Below are 24,634 nucleotides of genomic sequence, written 5' to 3'. Positions count from 1 at the left end.
AATACACTCAGAGTTCCCTGCAGGATTAGGCCAGGGACAGATTCCACTGAAGCCACACCTTGCTCAGCCCCGTCCCCTCTTCTGACTTGGTCACCCTGTTGCCTCTCTCTGCTCTCCTGGGAGCTCTCCTTTAATAAACCCCTTGCACAAGAATCCCCTTCTGGGTTGGAGGGAGGACAGTGTGGTTCAAAGTCCTGAGTTACAGGAGAAATGTCATCTCCTACATCTCCCTTTCTACTTCCAGCTCCGAGAAAACGGAGCCCAAATTTGTACCCAGTTGGAGTCATTGGTTTGTCTCAGGTACCTGGCAGCATTTATGCTGCTTTTCTAGGCACTCAGACTTATTTTTATTACTAAACACCATCTTTTCTGCCTTGTGTTTTGATTTCCAAGTTCAAATTCAGTTGGAAGCAGAAGGTGTATAAATCTCAAGCAAGGGAACTGAATCAACTTGAGATTGTGACACCTCGAAAGAAAAGTTCCATGGCACTTGGGATTTGCACAATACGTTTTTAAAATAAGGAGCTACATCTGGGGACTTCCCTGGCGGTCCAGTGGCTAAGACTCTGTGCTTCCACTGCAGGGGGCGTGGGTCTGATCCCTGGTTGGGGAACTAAGATCCTACACGCCCTGTGGCCAAAAAAAAAAATTTTTTTTTTTTTTTAAAGAAGATACATCTGAATTGAAGTCAGTGGTGGGTGGGGCTGGGACAGGCCTTTGGAGCATCACCTCCCGAATTTTCTCCAGGGCCAGGCTCACGATGTAGGAGATGACGATCCACTCCTGGAGGCAGGGCCAGCGCTCCATCCGCACCAGGATGACGTAGTTGAACAGCAGTAGGTAACCCAGGTAAGATATCTGAAAGGCAGAAACTGTGAGCAGTGTCTGGGGAGGTCACATGTGCCTGAAAAAAGCTTCGAAACCCTATTTACAAGTGGACACATCTTCTAAAACAAATTTTCATTTCCAGATGCACTGAATCCTTCAGAGGAAAACTTCCACTCACATCACCGGTGCAGGCAGAGGACTTTGAGGCAGATGGGGAGGCATTTTGTACTTTAGTGCAATATGGGCACTGACAGTCCGTTCTCTAAATGAAGATGTATTTGTTGCTACTATCAGCCTCAAGGGGAAATTATAAAGTTGCACGAAATTATGATGAGTCGCGAAACTTTTAGTAGTTGACTGGTGTGCCCTCTACATTCCTGGAAATTGGAAAATGTTACTGACTCTTCCCTGCCTTGCAAATTTCCTTCTTGAACCTTTCCACTGCTGATGGATGTGGGAGGTTCGAAGGGAGGAGGCTGACAATGAGGTGTCTTCCCGGGTACACACACCTGTCTTGAGGCCCCTCGGTCAGCCCTGATATGTCTGTGATGTGCTGTGCCCACAGCAGGGTGCCTATCCTTGTGGCATGTAGAGTTGGGAGGGATATGGGAGTGAGATATGAGGTGGAGGGAGGTGGTCTGAAGATGACCGAGGTTGATTCACTCTGAAGCTGTACGCACCACGGGTACAGGCCCCTTCTGAAGTCTTGGGTAGGTGGGGGGAGGGTGTATACTAGCAACTATATTTGTGATTTGCAGCCTTTTTTTTTTTTTTTTTTAAAGATGCCTCCCTCCTGATTGTTTAAGTTTTACCAGGATACAGGTAGCATCCCATGTATCCACTATCTAGTCTTTGCAGGAGGATTGGAGCAAGAATTCTCAAAGTGGGGCTGCACTGGGAACCCCTGGCAAGCTATAAAATGTGCAACCCCCTCCCCACATCCAGAGGCAGCATTTAGAGGCCCTGGGGAGACGCCCAAGGCTCATCAGCCCCCTGGCCCCGCCCTCTTCATACGCATCTGTGGAGGCCAGGTATCTTCCTGGTCCCCAGCTGGTTCTGACCAGAACAGGTGGGCAGCTGTGGCTTTGGTGGTATCGCCAGATGTGGCTGCCAAAAGGTTGGGTGTCCAGGCTATAGCTGGCCTGGGTCCCCATGCAGCCCGCTGGGTGCCACGCCCCAGAGCTCTGCCTCTGCCTTCTGCCCTCCTCATCCATCACCCTGTCCATGGCTTTGGACCTGGCCCCTCACGTCCCATCACCTGCTCGCACCCAGTCACTAATGGGACGGCAGTGCCAGGATGTGCCAGGCGTGTGCTGCTGCTTGGCATTTGGGACTTCATGAATATTGTCCCTCCCCCGGACTGCAGTGGTTGCAGGAACCACAGCATGCCTGCCACCCCTGCTGGGACGGCCTGCACCTGAGCCAGTTTCCTCCAAAGGCTTCCAAGCTGCTCCAGTCTCCTCGCCCCACTTTTCCTGCCCATCCACGTGCATAAGGCTGGACCACTCTTGTTCTGGGTGCACCACTCTGCTGGAGCCGTCCAGACAGAGGCCACTGATGGGGCTGGAGGAGAGTGTGTGGTCACAAGGTCAGTGTGGCCTGCACTTGAGAGCAGAGATGCCTTGATTTGCTCCTCTATTCCAGGACTTCATGCTCTGGGTTCAACCCTACTCTTTGAGTAACCCCGTCAGTCTCCTGAAAAATGACATCTGTGAGCTTGCTCTCTAAATACTAGTCATCTTTGTTCATTGTTGGAATAAAACTCTACTTCCCTAAGTTTGTATTACTAAAGACATTTGAAAAATCCTTCATCTTGAGCAAACAGAATATGACTATTTTGCTTTATGAAATGGTGTATTTGGGGCTAGGATGGCCACATTCCTATGTATAAATATATGACAAGATATCTATCTAGATCCAATTTTAGCTGAAGATTCTGAGTTAGTCACACTTCTGTTTTCATAATTAATTTTAATCCATTGATTTTTTTTTTTTAAAAAACACTTTTTTTAAGCCCTTGACAATTTTCTTGATTCTGACATGTCTAAAACATGCTAAATGGTGAAGGCTAAGGGCGGGGAACTTACCGTGTAAAACCAGAACTTGACAATAGGAGCGTTGTAGAATTCACAGATCTTGGTCCCGATGGGAACACTTCTTTGCTTTTTTTGTTCATTCTCCTCGTCCCCCTTTCTCGAGCCAGTGTCTGCATTCGCATCCTGGAAGCAGAGCAGAGCACGTGGCAAGCAGGCTGCCAGATGGGAAACGCCTTGGACTCCAGCACCATATTTAACAGACAGGTGCCTCAAAAATCAAGGATATAAAAGACGCAGACATAGAGAATGGACTTGAGGACATGGGGAGGGGGAAGGGGAAGCTGGGACGAAGTGAGAGAGTGGCATGGACATATATACACTACCAAATGTAAAGTAGATAGCTAGTGGGAAGCAGCCGCATAGCACAGGGAGATCAGCTCGGTGCTTTGTGACCACCTAGAGGGGTGGGATAGGGAGGGTGGGAGGGACACGCAAGAGGGAGGAGATATGGGGATATATGTATATGTATAGCTGATTCACTTTGTTATACAGCAGAAACTAACACACCATTGTAAAGCAATTATACTCCAATAAAGATGTTTTTTAAAAAAATCAAGGATTATAAAAATGTCCCCAATTCTTGCAGTTTCTAAATTCACGGCGAGAGAAATCACAACTATTTTGAAAATGAGAGTTGATGGATACTTTTAGAATCAAGGGTATCACTGACCATATTCTCCTCCTCTTTTTCTTTGCCGTCTTCATTTTCCTTGGATGTTTGATATGAGAAGTCATCACAGCTGCGAAATTCCAAAAACAAGATGGTCGGGGGGAGAAGAATCCCCATGATAACCTAGGTATGATGAGAAAAGTGGATTTTTAAGCTATGGTAATTCTTAAAAATTTTCCCAGTATAGGCAAAAAATTTTTAATTATGATCTTCAGCATTAATCAGTAATCTAGCAGCCCTGGAACAGGTCTATCTCTGCTCTGACGATCTGTGGCTTATTCTGTTTGCTATGTTGATAGAATTGCAGACACTGAGAAATTTAAGATCATCCACCAGATTTTTCTAGATGAACAGCAAGCAGTATTGTGTGGAATCCTGACTTAAAAAGCGAAGATCTTGCACAGTGTTTCAAAGCAGGCAATTTTTTAAAGTAAAATATAGTAAGTAAAAATAAATAAATAAAATGATACCTCTAGTGAAGTAGACCAAAAATATTTATATAGGAATAACTTAGATGTAAATGTGAATATATGGACCAAGAGTTGGAAGACAAACGTGACTCATGAATGTAGGACTTACTTGGGCTCTGCCTAGACAGCAGAAGGATGGCCTAGCTCGTAGATGGAAACCCTTGTCATTTTTATCAGTGCCATGCAGTGTGTCTTCAATACGGAACTCTGTCCCCAACGTTCAATGCTAATTTTTTAAAGTTTCCCCTCAGCAATCCATTGTTAAGAATAACACAAAAGGGGGACTTCCCTGGCAGTCCAGTGGTTAAGACTTCGCCTTCCAATGCCGGGGGTGTGGGTTTGATCTCTGGTCGGGGAGCTAAGATCCCACATGCCTCACGGCCAAGAAACCAAAACATAAAAGAGAAGCAATATTGTAACAAATTCAATAAAGACTTTAAAAATGATCCACATCAAAAAAAAAATCTCAAAAAAAAGAGTAACACAAAAGGGTTATTTCTACCATATACTAAAAATTATATTATAAAGCACCAATAATTAAAACAAATTGGTACAGGTGCACGAAGAGACCAAACAATAGAGCAGAATGGAAGGTCCAGAAAATGATTCAACTACACATAGGCAATTAATTTGTGATACAACCACCACCTCCAATGGGAGGAGTAAAGATGACTATTTAATAAACTGTATTGAGAAACTGGGTGATCATCTAGAAAATAATTAGGTTGGATTCATATCTCACACATACACCAGAATAAATTGCATCTAGCTCAAATATTTTGTGAAAGAAAAAAAGGGAGGGGGCACAGAGAGAAGATAAAACAACTAACAATCACCACATGAAAATTCTTTCATAAATGGAGAGTAGGAGAAGGCCTTTCTAATTAGGCTCCCAAATCAAGAAGCAATCAAAATAAAGATCAATATCTTTGATACTGAAAAAAAATCACAAACTTCTGTACAATGAAAACATGCCTTAACCAAAGTAAAAAATAACTTCTGGGCAAACATATTTGCAGCTCATGTGACAGGCAAAGGGCTAATCTTTCTAATTAGAAAGGATCTTCTAGAAGTCAAGAAGAAAAATTCTAACAACCCAGCAGAAAAATGGGCAAAGGCAGTGAACTTAGGGACATTTGTACTGAGAGGAAAATGGGCTTGTCCTCACTCATAATAAGAGACATTCAAAGAAACTACACAGAGATCTCATTTTTTACCATTAGATTGGAATGTCTGCTCACACACTGTATTGGTGGAATTGTAGGAAAACAAGACATTCCCTACACTATAGGTGGACACCTCCACAGAGGGACAGCTATCAAGATTGCAAGTGCATATCCCCACGGGGCCACCAATTCCCCTTCTGGACATTTATACAGCAGGTGAGTGAGATACGGTATGTGTCCAAGAGCACTCATGGTGGCAGTGAGTGTAGCACCCCCAGGCAGGAGTGACCTCCATGGCCTCACTGGGGACTGGTCATGAAGGACCATGAAGGAGAACTGGGGAAGCGGGTAAGAATGAAGGAATATTCTGTGTCCCAGAGGAAGTGAAAAAGGAAGGTACAAAACAATAACGATGCCAACCCTTGTGAAAAGAAAAAAAAAAAAAAAAGAATATTTACCTCATCATGAAAAGAAGGAAAAAAAGAATAGTTATTCATAGTAGCTTTATATATGGAAATATACATAAGAAACAAATATCAGTGGTTGCCAATGGGTAGAACGAGCCATATGGGGGACAGGAGTTGGGAAGGAGACTTGTCGCTTATACTTTAAAATAGTTTTAATTTTTTAATATGTGCGTGTCCTTATGACCTATTCAAAGAATTAAATTAAAAAAAGAACAAACCATCCCTGCTTTAAAATAATTATATATTTATGCTGTGAATTAAAAATGCTTGGAAGGGGGCTTCCCTGGTGGCGCAGTGGTTGAGAGTCCGCCTGCCGATGCAGGGAACACGGGTTCGTGCCCCGGTCCGGGAAGATCCCACATGCCGCGGAGCGGCTGGGCCCGTGAGCCATGGCCGCTGAGCCTGGGCGTCCGGAGCCTGTGCTCCGCAAGGGGAGAGGCCACAACATTGAGAGGCCCGCGTACCGCAAAAGAAAAAAAAAAAATGCTTGGGAGGAAATCTGATGCTTACAAATATTTATACCTTTGGGTAGACATTATATCTAAATGGTAAAGAGGGAAATGATAGAAAAATACCCACTGGATTTCAAAGACTTAGTACAAAAAAAAGCATATAGACGATCTCATTAGTGATTTTTTTCCTTTCAAAAACATGTTGAAATGATAATATTTTGTATATACTGGTTTAAATAAATATATTATTAAAATTAATTTCAACTGCTTCCTTTTTACTTTTTACAATGTACTTAAAAAACTTTTTGTAACTATTAAAAATTTTACTTTCTTAACTAGAAAATTTAAAGTGACATATGTGGCTTGCATTTTATTTCTGTTGGACAGCACTGCTATAGACTCTATAGTTTCATCTTGCTCTTTAAAATTCTGGCATGTTTAAAAACTGCTTTTTAAAATATATGTTTCCTGGTTGTTTATGGGTTGAAGAGAGAGAACATTTGGACCTGTAGACTTCATCACGGACTGGATTTGGGGATGCTCCTCTGCCCTTGTTTTCTCCTGCCACTTGGAAGCTGGATGCAGAGGCTGGACCAGACCCAGGCTGTTTTGTAAATTTTATTGAAGTAGGGTTGATTTACAATGTCATGTTTAATGTCTGCTGCACGGCAAAGTGACTCAGTTATATATATTCTTTTTCATATTCTTTTCCATTATGGTTTATCACAGGATATTGAATATAATTCCCTGTGCTACAGAGTAGGGCCTCGTTGTTTATCCATCCTATATATACTAGTTTGCATCTGCTAATCCCAAACTCCCAATCCTTCCCTCCCCCACCCCTCCTCCCCCTTGGCAACCACAAGTCTGTCCTCTATGTCTGTGAGTCTGTTTCTGCTTTGTAGATATGTTCAGTATGAAGGTTACTAAAAATAGAGTTGCCATATGATGTAGCAATCCCACTCCTGGGCATATATCCAGACAAAACTATAATTCAAAAAGATGCATGCGTCCCAATGTTCATAGAAGCACCATTTACAATAGCCAAGACATGAAAACAACCTAAATGTCCATCGACAGATGACTAGATGAAGAAGACGTGGTACATATATACAATGGACTACTACTCAGCCATAAAAAAGAATGAAATAGTGCCATTTGCAGCAACCTGGATGGACCTAGAGATTATCATACTAAGCAAAGTAAGTCAGACAGAGAAAGACAAATACAATATGATATCACTTACACGTGGAATCTAAAATACGACACGAATGAACATATCTATGAAACAAAAACAGACCCAGGTTTGAGCCCTATGGCAAGACTGTAGATGGCATGTTCTTTCATTAAAAAGTATACCATTTCTCTTGGGCTTTCCTGGTGGCGCAGTGGTTGAGAGTCCGCCTGCCGATGCAGGGGACGTGGGTTCATGCCCCGGTCCAGGAAGATCCCACATGCCACGGAGCAGATGGACCCCGTGAGCCAAGGCCGCTGAGCCTGCGCATCCCGAGCCTGTGCTCCGCAACGGGAGAGCCACAACAGTGAGAGGCCCGCGTACCACAAAAAAAAAAGTATACCGTTTCTCTTTTGGTGATGTTAGCAGCAGTTGATGTCAATTCATCAACTCACTGGGGTTGAAAATTGGTGCTGTTCTAATGCTATCATTTGGTTTCCATTTCTTGGCTGGAATAATTTTACAGAGATGTTTCCCTCATCTACTCAGTGGTTCAGGTCATACAGAAAATGCAGGATAAATGCTTGATTCTTTCCCCTTTATGTACCTGTTTTCAAGATAATGAATTGATTTCCTATCAGCTACTGAAGGTAACTAATTTTTCTTTTTTTAACTATTTCGTATTCCCACCAGCAGTGTAGAAGAGTTATAGTTCTTCCACATGCTTGCCAACACTTGGTATGGTCAGTCTTTTAATTTTAGCTTTTCTAGTGGGTGTGTAGTGCTATCTCATTGTGGGTTATTTTTATTATAAAGTATTCAATTTAGTTAAACTAAAAAACTAAAAACCAGTTCACCCATTTCTCCCACTCCATCCTCACCCCTGCTTCTGTCAACAACCAATCTGTTCTCTGTGTCTATGAACTTGCTTTTTGGTTTTTTTAGTTTTCACATGTAAAAGTCATCATAATGTATTTGTCTTTCTCTGCCTGACTTATTTCACTTAGCACAATGCCCTCGAGGTCCATCCACATCGCAAATGGCAAGATTTCATTCTTTTTTATGGCTGAATAATATTCCATTTAATATATGTATATATATATATATATATATAAAAGTATAAAATATACATTGTGTATATATAATAATATTCCATTGTGTGTATATATATCATTGCATACATATATATGTACATATATATATATATATATATATCACAATTTTTTATCCATTCATCCATCAATGCACACTTAAGTTGTTTCCATGTCTTGGCCATTGTAAATAATGCTGCAATGAACCTAGGGTGCAGATATCTTTTCAAGTTAGTGTTTTCTTTGGATAAATACTCAGTTGTGGAATTGTTGGGTCATATGGTAGTTCTATTTTTAATTTTTTGAGGAACCTTCATATTGTTTTCCATAGTGGCTGAACACCCACCAACATTCCCACGAACAATGCACCAGCGTTTCCTTTTCTCCACATCCTTGCCAAAACTTCTTATTTCTTGCCTTTTTGATGATGGCCATTCTGACAGGTGTGAGGTGATATCTCATTGTGGTTTTGGTTTGTATTTCCCTGGTGATTTGTGATGTTGAGTATATTTTCATGTGCTTGTTGGCCATCTGTATGTCTTCTTTGGAAAAACGTCTATTCAGATCTTCTGCCCATTATTTAATTGGGTTGTTGGTTTGTTTGGTTTTTTGCTTTTAAATTGTATGAGTTCTTTATATATCTTGGATATTAGCCCCTTATCAGACATACAATTGCAACTATTTTCTCTCATTCAGTACGTTGCCTTTTCACTTTGTTGATGATTTCGTTGGCCGTGCGGAAGCTTTTTAGTCTGATGTAGTCCCACTTGTTTATTTTTGCTTTTGTTGCCTTTGCTTTTGGTGTCAGATTAAAAAAAATCATCACCATGTCAAGGGCTTATGTTTTCTTCAAGGAGTTTTATGGTTTTAGGTCTTATGTTCAAGTCTTTAATCCATTTTGTGTTAATTTGGGGGTATGGTATAAAATAGTGGTTCAGTTTCATTGCATGTGGCTGTCCAATTTTCCCAACATGATTTATGGAAGAGACTATCCTTTCCCTATTTTATATTCTTGGCTTCTTTGTCATAAATTTATTGACCATATATGCATGGGTTTATTTCTGGGCTCTCTATTCTGTTCCAGTGATCTATGTTCCTGTTTCCATTGTTTTAATTACAATAGCTTTGTAATAAGGTTTGAAATCAGGAAGCATGAAGCCTCCAGCTTTGTTCTTCTTTCTCAAAACTGCTTTGGCTATTGGGAATCTTTTTGGATCCCCATAAAGTTTAGGATTGCTTGTTCTATTTCTGTGAAAAATGCTATTGGAATTTTAATAGGGATTGCATTAAATCTGTATATTGCTTTGGGTAGCATGGACTTTTTAACAATATTAATTCTTCTAATCATTGAGCATGGAATATCTTTCCATTTATTTGTGTCTTCAATTACTTTCATGAATATCTCATAGTTTTCAATATACAGGTTTTCACGTTCTTTGTTAAATTTATTCCTAGGTGTTTTATTCTTTTTGATACAACTGTATATGGGATGACTGTTTTCTTAATTTTTCTTCCTGATAGTTCTTTATTAGTGTATATGTTTACTTAAAAATATTGTTATGAACTCATGGATTTAAAGATATTTACTATTCATTGCTATTAGTAACAGTATTGAAAGCCAAACTGTCCTGTTTGTTTGACCAGTGGAAGCCTCTTCATGTTTGCTCCTGGGTCCCCCTGAACTGACCCTAGGGGTCCTTGATAGCTTCTTTAACATCTGGTGTGTCAGATCTTCTGGGCTCATCTTGTTCATATCCTGCTACAGACCTGGAATCAACCATTTCTCCAAGAAGTTCTGGCTTCAGTGAATGGGAAATGATTTTTCAAAGCCACAATCTGGGCACTAGGAATGTTCATGCTTTTGGGTAGGTCTTTGTTTCTAGGCTTTTCATTGGCCAGAGCTGGAATGAATTCATATTGATGCTTCCAATTAAGTACTATAGGCTTTTCTGCTTATCCTCTTCCAGATTACATCTGTGTTTCCTTTTCTTCCTCACCAAGTCCTAGTTCTCAAGGACAGAGGGGGGTGACAGAATTAAAATATCTCACTGTTAATCAGTTGCTTTAACTTAATAGTTTCAGAATAATGATGTTAATACTACCACTATCAATTATGATTACTGAAAAGTTACACTTATTTTTGTACAGGTGCTCCCCATTCTCCTCTCATTTTTATTTTTTTATTTGATTTTATTTTTTTAAAAAGATGTAATTTTATTTATTTTTGGCTGTGTTGGGTCTTCGTTGCTGCGCACGGGCTTTCTCTAGTTGCAGCGAGCAGGGGCTGCTCTTCATTGAGATGTGTGGGCTTCTCCTTGCTGTGGCTTATCTTGTTGCGGAGCACAGGCTCTAGGTGCGCGGGTTCAGTAGTTTTGGCTGGAGGGCTCTAGAGTGCAGGTTCAGTAGTTGTGGTACACGGGCTTAGTTGCTCCATGGCATGTGGGATCTTCCCAGACCAGGGCTCGAACCCATGTCCGCTGCGTTGGCAGGCGGATTCTTATCCACTACGCCACCAGGGAAGTCCCTCCTCTCATATTTAAATGGTTCTATTATATCTATATTATCAGAACATATAGCTGTTATATACTATTTTCTCTCCCACTTAACTGTCACTTAGTTTTAACACTACAAGTAAATATGTATCTGACGCTATCAGCCCTGTTGCTGATGCCTCTCTGGTTATTTTGGTTGTTGGAGATTCTTTCTCTAACAGATTCTTCAGAAAGTGCTCATAGGAACAATATTTCCCTGAGTTCTTGCCTGTTGGCAACATGTCATGTGTACCCTTTATATTTGACCATCACTTTCGCTAGATATAAAATCTTTGCCTCAATTTTCTTTCTGGGAATATTTTTATATGATACACACCATTTTTATTTTCTGACATAAATGGTTGCTATTGAAAGTCTGATGATAATTGAATTTTTTTCCCTTAGAAGTCACTTGATTTTTTTTTTTTTTTTGCCTAGAAGCTCAAAGAATTCTTTTTTTCATTAAAATCCAATAAGTTTATTAAAGTGTGTCTTGATGTTGGTTATTCTGGGTTGATGTACTCAGGTTCCCAGAGTGTTTTTTTAAATATATAGTTTCATATCATTTGTCTTCAAAAGAAATTTTTGAATTCTAGTTTGAGACACTTGCTTCTATTTCTGGTTTTAGCTGTTATGGATACTTTCATATTTTTAGCAACATAGGCAATATCTTATGTTGCTATTTCTTTGTTAATTTAAGTACTATCTTAGTCATCTAAATATCTATTGACATCCTATTATTTTAGATGAGACTTTATCTTAATTTATCTCCTTCCCCCTCTGCTCCCATTTTTAACCACCACATCAGTACTTTCAGTTCCTATGAAGTCACTTTTGTAACTTTACACAATAAACTGGAATCTTCACCTCTTGTTTCAACAACTCTTGACAGTTCTGATTCCCCACTTTACAACATGGGGATATTATGCTGTTTACCCCTCTCTCTTCCCCTTCCCACCAGCCAACTTTTCTTAGCTGTACCTTTACTTTCATAGTTTCATACTTGATAACCTTTGTATTATATTTAGGATTTATATTTAGGTCTTCAATACTCTATTGGATTATTCTAAAAAACTGACGATCAATAAAAAGCATTTACATTTTTATTACCGTATAAAATACTGTCAATTGTACAGCCACATGGCGTGCTGTGATTGCAATTTTAATGTAGAATTCTGGTGCTACTAGAGAAACCTGATCATGGTATCAAAGGTCAAATGGTCTTTTTTACCTTCTATCACTCAAAAATCATACCAAATTTTAAGTTAAATCATAACCGAGCCTTAACTTTTGTGTGCAGTATTTTTTGTTTTCCCTGGTATTTGATTCTGCTTCTATTTTCTCATTAATGATTATGAACTCTTTTTGTTTCCCTAACCCATACCCCTGATACTTTATAGCATCTTAGTCACTGCATCTATTTGTTGGAATCATTTCTGTTCTTCTGTGTACTTTCTTCTTGCATATCACTGACTCTTTGCACTCATTTCATCCAACTGCTTTTTCATATGGGGATTTTTAAAAACTGGGGCTTGTTTCTTGCATTCCACATCACCTGTGTTCTTGCAATTTTGAACGCTTCTTTCAGTGGAATGCCTGCTGAAGTACTTTTTCTGAAGGAGTAAGTAGAAAGTATATAACTTGAATCTTTGTCTATCTTAAATAGATATCCTATCCTCATGTTTAAAATAGCTGGACTGGGTAAAAAAAAAAAAAAAAAAAAAAATTCAGGTTCCAAATCCTCTCAGAACTATGAAGGCCTTGTTTCAGTGCCTTCTAGGTTTCAGTATTATTAATGGAAAGTTTGATGCCAACCTGATGTTCATCCCTTTGTAGGAAACCTGCTCTTTTTTTAAAAAAAATCTTCAGGATCTTCTCATTATTCTTGATATTCTAAAAACTATTTATTAATATCCAAACTTATGTATAATATCAGCTTAGTGCATTGTGTATAACTGGGTAATTAGGCATGACATTTATATATTTTTTTAAAGAAAGAAATGGAAATTTTTATTCAAGCCAAATTTGAGGATTATAACCCAGGAAAAGCATCTCAGAAAGCTTTGAGAACTGTTTCCAACACTTTTTTTTTTCTTTGCGGTACGCGGGCCTCTCACTGTTGTGGCCTCTCCCGTTGCGGAGCACAGGCTCGAGACACACAGGCTCAGCGGCCATGGCTCACAGGCCCAGCTGCTCTGTGGCATGTGGGATCTTCGCGGACCGGGGCACGAACCCGTGTCCCGTGCATCGGCAGGCAGACTCTCAACCACTGCGCCACCAGGGAAGCCCCAGTTTCCAACATATTTTTAAGAAACGAAGTGCCTTCTGTATGTCAGAACCCTGATGCCCAGGATAACATATATGGTCTTTTCTTTATCCTCATAGCAATCCCACGAGCTCAGTATAATATTGCCATCACAGAGTAGGTTATCTGAAGATTAGAATATCTCCTTAAGATAACCTAGTCATTAACAGTAGTAAACAGCAGAGCTGGGATTTGGTCTCAGTACAATTTTCTATCCCCTAAATCCTTTTCAAACACTTTCATAGCTTCATATTCTCTCATAAAGCCCACAGAACGAAAACACTGCCAATTAAAATGATATCAGACAGCAACCTAAGTGTCTGTCCATTGACAGACGAATGGATAAAGAAGATGTGGTGTATATACACAATAGAATATTATTCAGCCATAAAAAAGGAACGAAATAATGCCATTTACAGCAACATGGATGGACCTAGAGATTATCATACTAAGTGAAGTAAGTCAGAGAGAGACAAATATCATATGATATCGCTTATATGTGGAATCTAAAGAAAGGATACAAATGAACTTATTTACAAAACAGAAATAGACTCACAGACATAGAAAACAAACTTGTGGCCACCAAAGGGGAAGAGGGGGAGGGATAAATTGAGAGTTTGGGATTAACAGGCACAAACTACTATATATAAAATAGATAACCAACAAGGACCTCCTGTATAGCACAGGGAACTCTACTCAATATCTTGTGATAACCTATAATGGAAGAGAATGTAAAAAAAAGAATATGTATATTTATATATATATATCTGAATCACTTTGCTGTACACCTGAAACTAACACAACCTTGTAAATCAACTATATTTCAGTAAAAGTTTTTTAAAAAGTAAAACAAAACGATATCAGACAATTTCAGAGTTATAAGGGCATCTATAGAAATAGAGCTCAGGTGTCTGCTTTAGTGGCGGGTGGCTGGTCCAGGGATGCATGGCTAGCTAGGGTGGACTCCAAGCCTGTAAGCAACTCATGCTGCAGGTCAGGCTCTGGCGTTAGACCACGTGGATTCAGGAGCCAGACCCATGCCTTGCAGCTCAGATCCTATCCCTTAATCTTGAAGCTTCCGGTTCTCCTGTAAGACAAGGATTGCCATGGCGTCTCCTTCCTGGGGTTGTTCAGAGTCATGGATGTATAAACCACAGCAAGTGCTTAGCTCAGCCAGGCAGGGAGTCAGAGCTCACGGGTGGCACTTGTCACTATACCGTGCTTACCGACCACGTCACGCATACCTTCAGGCCAGGGTTCTTCCTCATCCGCAGCCTTCCCATCCACATGTCAGTCAGCAGCATCTGGCTGCAGGTGTGGGCGATGAAGTCCCGATGTTTGGCTGCGACAGCCAGTTTGAGGCAGGTCGAGTTGCTCCAGTTTTTCAGCTCGTAGGTCAGCAGTTTCATGGCGATCTGCTCGTCATGCTTGTAGGACTGGTCCAAGAGCTCCACAGCAAGCTGGCCAAAGTCTCTGCAGAGACAGAAATGGGAGCAGGGGGGTCACATGCTCTTCATTAGAGAGCTGTGTCCGCGGGGATGTCGTGGAGCCACAGGACACAGAGTCTTTGACTCCCTGTCCTCTGGGAGCTCCAGGGGATGTCCCCAGAGGGGACGGCCAGGGGCCAGGGGCCGTGCTTATCCATGTCAGGGGCTGACTGCTCTTGCTGTAGATGGAGCTTTAGGTGGATCCCAAGTCTGTCCCTCAGGCCCCAGGGACAGAGCAAAGACAAAGTCCCTTCCCTCAGGCATTCACGGAACAGGGATGCAGATGGAAAAGATGGCAAATGAGAGTTTGAAAACAGCGCTTGTGGGACTGGAAGTCAGAACAGTGGCCATCCTTGGTGCAGGGGAGAGGTGGACACTGAAAAGGCCTCCAGGAGGGCTGGTGGCACAGGTAGGGTCCTGTTTCTTGAGGGTGCTGGTCAAAGTCGTGTGCTGGGTTTGTGAACAGTCATCAAGCTGCATGTTTTGCACACGTGCCTTCTCCCGTATGAGTGTAATACTTCAGTGACACATGGATTACAAGAGCACTCTCAGTGCTGTGAAGGAGACAAGGTCTAGTTGCCATGAGGAACCAGAGCAGGGAGGACCAATTGCTGGAGGTGGGGGAGGGGGAGTGATGGGAACCAAGTGGCGGATGGAGAAGGGGACACAGGTGATTTGTGAACATAAGATGTATTCCCTTTCCACATGACCCTGATGCGAGGATTTAATGATAGTCATGAACATTTCTTGTTCCTTCAAATTTTTGTGTGGCATCGATGTGATTAAGGTACAGTCCTACAGGGATCACCTTTCTTTGCTTTGGTTTCTCCATTTTATAGAAGATTTGATGCCAGTTCTGAGTGGAAGGATGAAAAAGGGAGGCATTACTTGTGGGGGATGGAGACACAGACTTTGCAGTATCTTCTAGCCTCAGGCCCCACGGGCTGCAGGGGGTCACCACGAGGGTCCTCTAGGAAGCAGAGGGACAGGTTGCCAACAGATGGAGGAGGGGAACGCCTCCCTACTTGTAAGAGTCTTGAACACCTGATGTTTAGAAGTCAGCTAGTGATTTTAGAAATCCAGTCCGAAAGATAAGCAGGGTGCTTCACAAAACAAAGATACTACATGTTGGCAGAGGGGCCTGTGTACAATTCAAGTTCACATGTCGCTAACGTTGCACGGGGACTTCTGGTTTCTGGTTCCACACGTAAGGGACTTGGAAGTTGCCACTCTGTCCTAATAAAAAGTACAAAAGCTCAACAAACTCAAAATCCACGACTTTTCTAGACTCATCAGAGAATTGAGGTCACAGGGCAAATTGCTGTCCACCAAACTGGAAAGACAGAAGGCAGATACTGAGAATCACAACTTAATGGAGCACAAAGCCGGGGAACCAGCGCCGGGTTGGAAAACCTGAACTGTAATTGATGAGTTTCTGGAGGCCCCGTGAGGACAAGTCTGCAAGTTAATAACTCCGGGTGGCCCAGGCTTAGAGAAGTGTCCACATTTTTGTGAGTTTTACCTCCAGGAGTCCCACCAAGTTCTCACAGAGAAGATGGGGGAAGAATCCTCTCATGCTGCCATCTGGGAGAGGGGAAAGGGTCCATTCTGAACTATGCCCAGAGCACTCTGTTCTTCATAGCAAGGCCTGCCCTCGGGGGAAACTGGCTAACCAGAGCTTAACCTATTGGTGTTTTATCAGAGCCTAACTGAACTAGAGGGAGGGAAATACCCAACTCCAGCTCCCTGTAGCCGTCCTAAGGGGGGGGGGAAATCCAGAGGTACTTGTGAAGGTCAAGTCCAAGGGCACAGGTTCACTAAGGTTGTTTCCTTATGAAAATTGGTCTCATTGTCTTTGCACTAAAATTGTGTTTCCCAGAAACAGAATCATGGACATAGAGAACAGACCGGTGGTTGCCAAGGGGGAGGGAAGTTGGGGTAAGCTTTCATATATAGAATGGATAAACAAGGTCCTACTGCATAGCACAGGGAACTATATTCAATATTCTGTGATAAACCATATGGAAAAGAATATTTTAAAAATGTGTATATATATATGTATATATATGTATATGTACAACTGAGTCACTCTGCTGTACAGCAGACATTACCACAACATTGTAAATCAACTATATTTCAACAAAAAAACATATAATGATTAAAACTGGGTTTCCATAGTTTGCACCAGAAGGCAGTCAACAAAAACAATGAGAGTCCAGAAACACCTCAGAGAGACAGAAGGAAAAATGCTGACACAATGGACAAAGCACTTGATGAACAAGCTTTAAAGGTAATTGTACTTAAGTGAGAGATACATTTGCCACCCTTCCCAGCAAAGGGACAGTGCTCAGGACCATAGTGTCTCCTGGTCCTTAAATTCCCTCTGGACACTCACTTTGAGTTGTTGTCCAGGTCCTGGGAGATGTCGTCCACCAGCTCGCTCTCGGAGGACTCGTGGGCCATCGACTTGTAGAGCTTGCAGGCCACCAGAGCCTTCGCCATGCTCTCCTCCCCCCGCTGCCAGAGGAAGACTGCCATTTTTTGGCGTTTCATCAGCACAGCCCACACCATCAGCTCGTGGAAGGGGTACTGGAATCGACTCACGGCGGGGTCATCCACATCGATGTCCAACTCCTCCTCCTTTTTCTTCTTCTTCTTTTTCTTCCCTTTGGCTGGAGGCTCATCATCCTGAGGGGAGAGAAGCACCTTTGCCATGGTTCTGCCATAAACGTGCAACAAAGGGTTTCAGGACAACTGAAAAAACGGAAACCTCTCCCTCCAAGGGAATAAAGAGAATTCTAAGTACCTCTGCGGTTTCCAACCAGTGTACTAATTCTTTTGAAAAGATGCACATGTTTATTATGAGAAGTAAACCATCGAAGACCTAATGAGCTGAAAAGGCATACTACTGTTTGAAGAGTTTATACGCCTGGGTTTCTTTTCCCCAGAAGCCTCTAAAAATTGAAGAGATACCGCAAAACTAAAACAAAGAAAACACTTCAATCCAAATCACCCCATGGGAGAGAGAAAGCCTGTAGCTTATTTCCTCAGGGGAGTCTTCAAGCACCAACATTCGTTTGCCAGATACCGCTGAACCGGAGATTAATAGGAAAAATGTAAAAGGGGATGGAGAGAAATGTCTTGTTTCCCTACTAATGGTTTAAGGAAGCAAGCGTTCCGTTTTTTAAAATTATAATTAATTAATTAATTTCTTGTTGGCTGTGTTGGGTCTTTGTTACTGCACACTTTCTCTAGTTGCTGTGAGCGGGGGCTACTCTTTGTTGCGGTGAGCAGGCTTTTCATTGTAGTGGCTTCTCTTGCTGCGGAGCAGGGGCTCTAGGCCCGCAAGCTTCAGTAGTTGTGGTGCCCGGGCTTAGTTGTTCCACGGCATGTGGGATCTTCCTGGCCCAGGGCTCGAACCCGTGTCCCCTGCATTGGCAGGCAGATTCTTCTTTTTATTTCTAAAAAAAGAACTTTTTGGAGGGTCATGGAAATATATGGGGCTCAGACTATTCCAGGCTAGGGCTTCAGTACCCAGTAGAATAACAGAAATGGGTATTTGCTCTTTTGCAAACAGCTTTCTTGTCAATGATCCACTTTTATTCTTATACTGACTCTGAGAGGTTGTGAATGTCTTCCATTCCATCAGATGAGGAAGTTGTGACCCAAAGTCTGAATAATTTGCCCACATACACACAGCTGGAATGGCTGGGCAGGGTGGGGGTGAGGGGGGTGACTGGCTCTCCAATTCCTATCACATGTTGTTCATGAATAACCCAAGTTTTATAACCTTATAATGAGTTGTCCAACATTTTAATTGAAACTATTGTATCTTGCCTTAGATTGAAATGTTTTCGTTCAGGGACTTTCCTGGTGGCACATTAGTTAAGAATCTGCCTGCCAATGCAGGGGACACGGGTTCAATCCCTGGGCCAGGAAGATCCCACATGCCACAGAGCAACTAAGCCCGTGTGCCACAACTACTGAAGCCCATGCACCTAGAGCCCATGCTCCACAGCAAGAGAAGCCACTGCAATGAGAAGCCTGCACACCGCAACGAAGAGTAGGCCCCGCTCGCCTCAACTAGAGAAAGCCCGTGCCCAGCAACGAACACCCAATACAGCCAAAAATAAATAAATTAATTAATTAATTTAAAAAGTGTTTTTGTTCAAATTTTCTAATTTGTCCCAGTAAAACTACAGTTTCGGTCATTTAGGAAGGTTGGTCTACATAGGTTAAAAATTGACATTATGGAAATTAAAAAATAAACATAGCTTTATTTTCAAGAATATATCCAGTCAAATAAAAATCCACTAAGGACTAATGAAATGCTGTAAAACAGAAACCCTTTTAAGCCTATCTTTCAATAACACATTGTATTATTAAAATACTAGTTGTATGCAAATTCTGTTAAAGTAATTTTAAGATTGCTAGAGAAAGAATATAACCAACAAGGGATTAATTTCCCTAAAATGCACGAATAGCCACAAAGCAACAAGAAAAAGAAACAACCTGATAAAATAACAAAAGATATGAACTGGAAGTTAAAAAGAAATTGACCCATCCACAATCACAGTAAGAACCTCTAAACACCCCTCACTTAGAAATCAATTTGAAAAAATTAGTACAGATAGAAGCAAATTGAATAATAACATTACCAAGTTTGATCTGACAAAGACGTATACGTATTGTACCCAACAAGCCAGGAGTACACATTTGTTTCTAACACACATGAATCATTAACAAAATTCCACCTGGCATTATTCCCTAATTCTTTTGAGATTTTTCTATATCAACAAATTCCAGATATCAGAAATCATGTAGTATACACTCAAAGAATAAAATTAAAAATCAACAAGAGTAGGATAACAACAATAACAAAATTCTGTATCTGGAAAATTTTAAATACACTTATAAATAACTTGTGGATTAATGAGGAAAGTATAAACTGTTTAGAAATGAATTGCAATGAAAGTTCTACTTACCCAAACCTGTGGGATACCATGAAAACAATGCTCAGAGAAAAAATTTATACTCTTTATGCATTTATTGGCATACAGGAAAGATTGAAAATAGGCAGGGACTTCTCTGGCAGTCCAGTGGTTAAGACTTCACGCTCCCACTTCAGGGGGCACAGGTTCCATCCCTGGTTGGGAAACTAAGATCCCACATTGCACATAGCATGGCCAAAACAAAAAAAAAAATGACGTGAACACTATAAATATGGTATAGTTTGGAGTCCCTTGGGAAGGGCCTCTTTCTCATATACTCCCAAATAATCTTCCCCCATCTAACCCAGTGCCTTGACAATCTGTCAATATAGATTGATTCCTTTAAACTAATTAATTAAAATAAAAATTTTTTGAAAAAGAAAATGGGCAAACTTCACTTTCAAATTGAGTCAATAAAAATAATACAGTAACTCCATATAAAGTATATGGAAGGAATGAATACAAATAAAAGATATTAATAAAACAGAAAAAAGAAAGTTGCTTAATAAAGCAAAAATACCAATCAAATCTGAAGGCAAGTATGGTTAAGAAAAAAAGGGAGAAGATATAAAAAAATTGGAACAAGAAATGGCACACAACTAAAGATATTGAAAAAATTAGAATACTATGTAAAGGTTTATACCAAAGTACTTGCAGGTCTAGAAGTAAATTGTTTGCTAGGAAAATATAATTGACCAAAGCTGACTCTAGAAAATAGAAAAGCTCCATGAACTCATGTTATGAAAATTATTATAAAGGCAGTGAAAAATATGCCCCTAAAACACAGGACTGGGACCAGGCTATTTTACAGGAGAGTTCCACCAAACCTTCACCCAACAGATAAAGCCAACATGATGCAACCAACCTAAGAGAGCATGGACTTACGGAAAGCTGCATATCATAACCCTTCTAGATATGCTGAAGGTCGGTGTCAACTGTGAACACAGAATCAAAACCTACCCTGTATCCATACAGAAATTGGGATGCTATTTGACTCTTGAATTTGAGAAGAGTCTTTACAATAGACAGTCTTAATATTCTGTGTAATGATATTTCTTTCACTCATTTATATATTTTCATGTCTAGTGCTTTTTTAAAATTAATTAATTAATTTTTTTGGCTGTGTTGGGTCTTCATTGAGGTGCACAGGCTTATCATTGCGGTGGCCTCTCTTGTTGCAGAGCACGGGCTCTAGGTGCGCAGGCTTCAGTAGTTGTGGCTTGTGGGCTCTAGAGCACAGGCTCAGTAGTTGTGGCTTAGTTGCTCCACCGCATGTGGGATCTTCCTGGACCAGGGCTCAAACCCATGTCCCCTGCATTGGCAGGAGGATTCTTAACCACTGCACCACCAGCTAAGTCCTAGTGCTTTGTTCTTGAGTTTCCTTGTTAAGGTTATTTCTGGATACTTTTGTCCTATTATGAGGAAACTTTGTCAATGTGTCTGGGTTTTCTAGAAACCAAATTTTTTTGCCGATGATAATTTTCCCCCTTTCTAAAGTATCCTTCCTTTATTTATTTTTTCATGTGGTAAAATTCCCAGAACACTTTTAAAAACCAGTGGGGTTAATGATGCCAACAATAATGGATGTGGCTTGACTTGTTCTTGATTTTGATAAAAATGAATTGGGTGGCTTTTACCTTTTAAAACATGTCTGTGATCTTTTTTTACATAATTTGACTAAATCATCCAAGTAAATTTTGGTGTGTGGTGTAGTGGATTTATTCATGGAAAACAAACTTGTGCAATTTTATGTTAAATACAAAACGAAGCGGGCTCCATATACTTGACCACAATATCATAAAGCCATTGGAAACAAGTCCTACTTACTTCCATTCCCAGAAGTTTGAGAGCTTTAGGCTGCATAATGAAAGGGGAAAAAAAATGAATGGAATCAGATAACTGATGTTATGATACTGGGGGTTGTACATTAGTAATATCTTTAGTAGCAATAATAATAGATTAAAAAGTACTTGGTATCATTAACAATTAAGGACAAACCCAAGGAAAGGAAACGCTTTAATATGGAACCTCTGCTTCTGTCAGCCCAGGTCAGGTGAGGAGAGAGATGTGCAGACATGGGACCCGCATCCCAGGTAGAAGCAGAGAAGTTCACCCACAGAGGAGACACAGAGCTATGGAGCTCTGAGCGCGGGCGAGGCGAGGTCTTCATGGAAGATCTCACACGTGAATTGGGCTTGCGGCACACGTGGGGTTTTGATGGGGGAAGATGCCGCAGACACAGAAGTAGAGTTTGATTCTGGCAGTGGTACATGGTTGCCCACAACAGGGTGGGGACGGCTGGGGAGAGTCTTAGATGCTGTGATCATGAGCTTGACAGTGCTTCGTCAGGCGCTGGGGATCCTCGGGAATTTTTGAGCAGGGAGTGCACTGTTGGGTCCCTCGTTTTGGAGAACTGGGGCGGGTTCAGCGGTAGGATGGATGGGAGAGGGCAGAGACAAGGAAGCCTGGGAATAAGGCTATTGCGAACAAAGGATGGGGCAGGGGCAAGTGCTGGGCTGGGCGGCCCCACGAGCTGAGGGAGGAAGGTGCGTGGTGAAGCCTGGGCGTCTGGAGGCATGCTGAGACCTCCCACCGAGAGCCACTGCGAGAGGACGGGCAGGTTTGCTGGGGGATGGGGTGATGAGCTCGGCTTTGAAGCGGCTGAGTTATTAGAAAGGCTAGCAAGGAACCACATGTGATTCTGGGAACCACAGAACACCACGTGTTCGCTGAGTCCTACCCTCTTGGGTCCAAACAGGTTGTTGTAAAGGGTCCGGAAGCCCTTCCTTGTGTAGTTGCAGCGGTAGGCGCCCCCCATGAGGTACTCCAGCACGAGCCCAATGTCTATGAGGCTGATGTGGTAATCGGGTGGAAGGTTGCCCTGTAAGAAAAGAAGCTGTGTCTCAGGCCCTGCGAGAAGGGACCCACAGCGTGGACTTCGGCAACACCTCGGCATCATGGTCATTCCTGCCTACGACGTGAAAGTTAGTGGTACCAACGGGGCATTAAACAATCTTCAGTCTGTTTCCACAGGATTGTGGGAGATAAGGGGGTAAACCATGTTCCAGAAAATGGGTTAGACTTCCCAATGAGAAGAATTAGAAGTACATGAGGCTGGAGGGGAGAGGCCTGGGCTTGTCCGTGAGCTCGGACAGAATGGCCTGTAATGTGCATTTAAACATAAGGGAAAGAAAAGAACATATATATAAAGAATGTATATATGTGTAATTGAATCACTTTGCTGTACAGCAGGAATTAACCCAACATTATAAACTATGCTTCCATAAAAAAGAATATTAAAAATGTATATAAATGTATAACTGAATCATGCTGTACAGCAGAAATTAACACAACATTGTAAATCAACTATGCTTTGATAAAAAAATATTGATTAAGGAAAAAATACGTAAAGGAAAGATGGTGGAGCTGCTGCAAAGAGCAGATTCATTTTGTTGAGAAAGTGCTTTGACAGCTGCTTGCAGGGGAGAATCCAGTTTCGGGGGGCTGGCGTCCAGATTTTCTGCAGAAGGAGGGAATGAGCAGCGTGGCAGGCAGGAGGACTCTGTGGAAGACCGTGGGCGGAGAGAATATCCCTGGGGCCGGGAACTTTCTAGGGAAATCTTCACATGGTGCCCTGTGACTTTCTGGGGGACTCCTCAGATCTCAGTGAGAACATAAACACTGCAAACTCTCTGATGTGCCCGGGAGTCGGTGAAGGGGCAGAGTCCTGCAGCAGAACGGAAGAGGCTGTGTTGAGATAAAGGTAGCGTGTGGCTGGAGGGGAGGAGGGCAGAGGGGCATCCATGCATCTGTAAGTCGGTCATTGACGCCAGAGGGCAGCTGGCTTATCCAGGAGGCAGAGCTGACTGGTCCATTATGAGGATGTTTTGCTATGCGCTGTTTCCTGCTTGGTTAATTTCCTATGGCTGAAATGATGGTAGAAACCTGGGGTCTGTCCCATGGAGGCTACACCTTCCAAATGTCCTCCCTGTACATGAGGGCTGAATCCTTCACTCAGCCATCGCAAGTCCGTTCAGCCCCTACCGTGATCCTTGACCAAGTCGGGGATTCCATATGAGGGGATAAGGAGGTACAGCCCTGCCTTGGGGAGCTTGCTGTTTTGGGGGAAAAGGGCCAAGCCACCCGCAGTCCCGATGCAGCAGCATGTTCAGGCCCCCACTCTGCTAGGGTGGCCGGGTGGCCAGGTGGGAGGGTGAGAAAGGGCTTCCTGTGGAGGTAGGAGTGGGCAGAACAGGGGCTGTAGGGGCCAACGGGGGAGAGCACTGCAGATGTGAGACGGGCACGGCCCTGGGACAGAACACGTGTGGTGGGTATGTGTTAGGCCCAGTGGGTGCAAGTTTCTTAGCAGGAGCTTGAATTTCATGAGACATGGAGGCTTTTAAGTGGGGGCGGCCTGTGTCTGGGGAGGGTGGGAGGAGGAGGATGGAAGCCACTTAGGAGAGACGTGGTTGGGTCTACACTTGAGTAGCTGTGGCTTTTGAATGTTAGTGCTTCTGAATCTAAGAAATCTGTGTAAGTGGGAAACAAGGGCACTCACTGGTCTCTCTGGGTTTCCAGATCCACTGATTCTGCTCTGATCCAATGAGTGTGCATAGTAAAAGCCAAGTTCTCACATTAGCAGAATTAGATATTTGTATGAGGTCTGACCAGCCTATCTGGGACTCTGGCTGAAGGCCCTCTTCTCTCCTTTGCGTTACTTCCTTCTGCTCAGAACATGAGTACACGCCCTGCACCCTGCATGCCAGGGACTGCACAGGACAGAACAGGGAGTGGATGGGATCCTACAAGAAGGCAGACTCTAAGGCATTAGCAGCGCTGGGGATGGGGGAAAGCATCTATCACTTACTAAAGAGGAAACAGAAAGAACCAAGAACTGCTGCACAGG

The 24,634-nt window shown here is 42.2% G+C and overlaps 1 protein-coding gene across 1 annotated transcript in view; it reads right to left on the bottom strand.

Annotated features, from left to right (window-relative positions):
* Positions 1-24,634, bottom strand: part of TRPM1 (transient receptor potential cation channel subfamily M member 1) — a 212,459-nt gene that overhangs the window by 24,637 nt on the left and 163,188 nt on the right. The window contains exons 19-25 of the mRNA XM_065871777.1: positions 22,469-22,609; positions 21,556-21,585; positions 17,133-17,425; positions 14,495-14,723; positions 3,595-3,717; positions 2,916-3,047; positions 730-858 (exon numbers count right to left, since the gene is read on the bottom strand). Coding sequence (XP_065727849.1) covers positions 730-858; positions 2,916-3,047; positions 3,595-3,717; positions 14,495-14,723; positions 17,133-17,425; positions 21,556-21,585; positions 22,469-22,609 — 1,077 coding nt within the window. The remainder of the gene's footprint in view (positions 1-729; positions 859-2,915; positions 3,048-3,594; positions 3,718-14,494; positions 14,724-17,132; positions 17,426-21,555; positions 21,586-22,468; positions 22,610-24,634) is intronic.

This window comes from Phocoena phocoena, chromosome 2, assembly GCF_963924675.1.
Source record: "Phocoena phocoena chromosome 2, mPhoPho1.1, whole genome shotgun sequence".
NCBI lineage: Eukaryota > Metazoa > Chordata > Mammalia > Artiodactyla > Phocoenidae > Phocoena > Phocoena phocoena.
The sequence above is the reverse complement of the archived record's forward strand: the minus strand, read 5'-3'. Positions and strand labels throughout refer to the sequence as shown.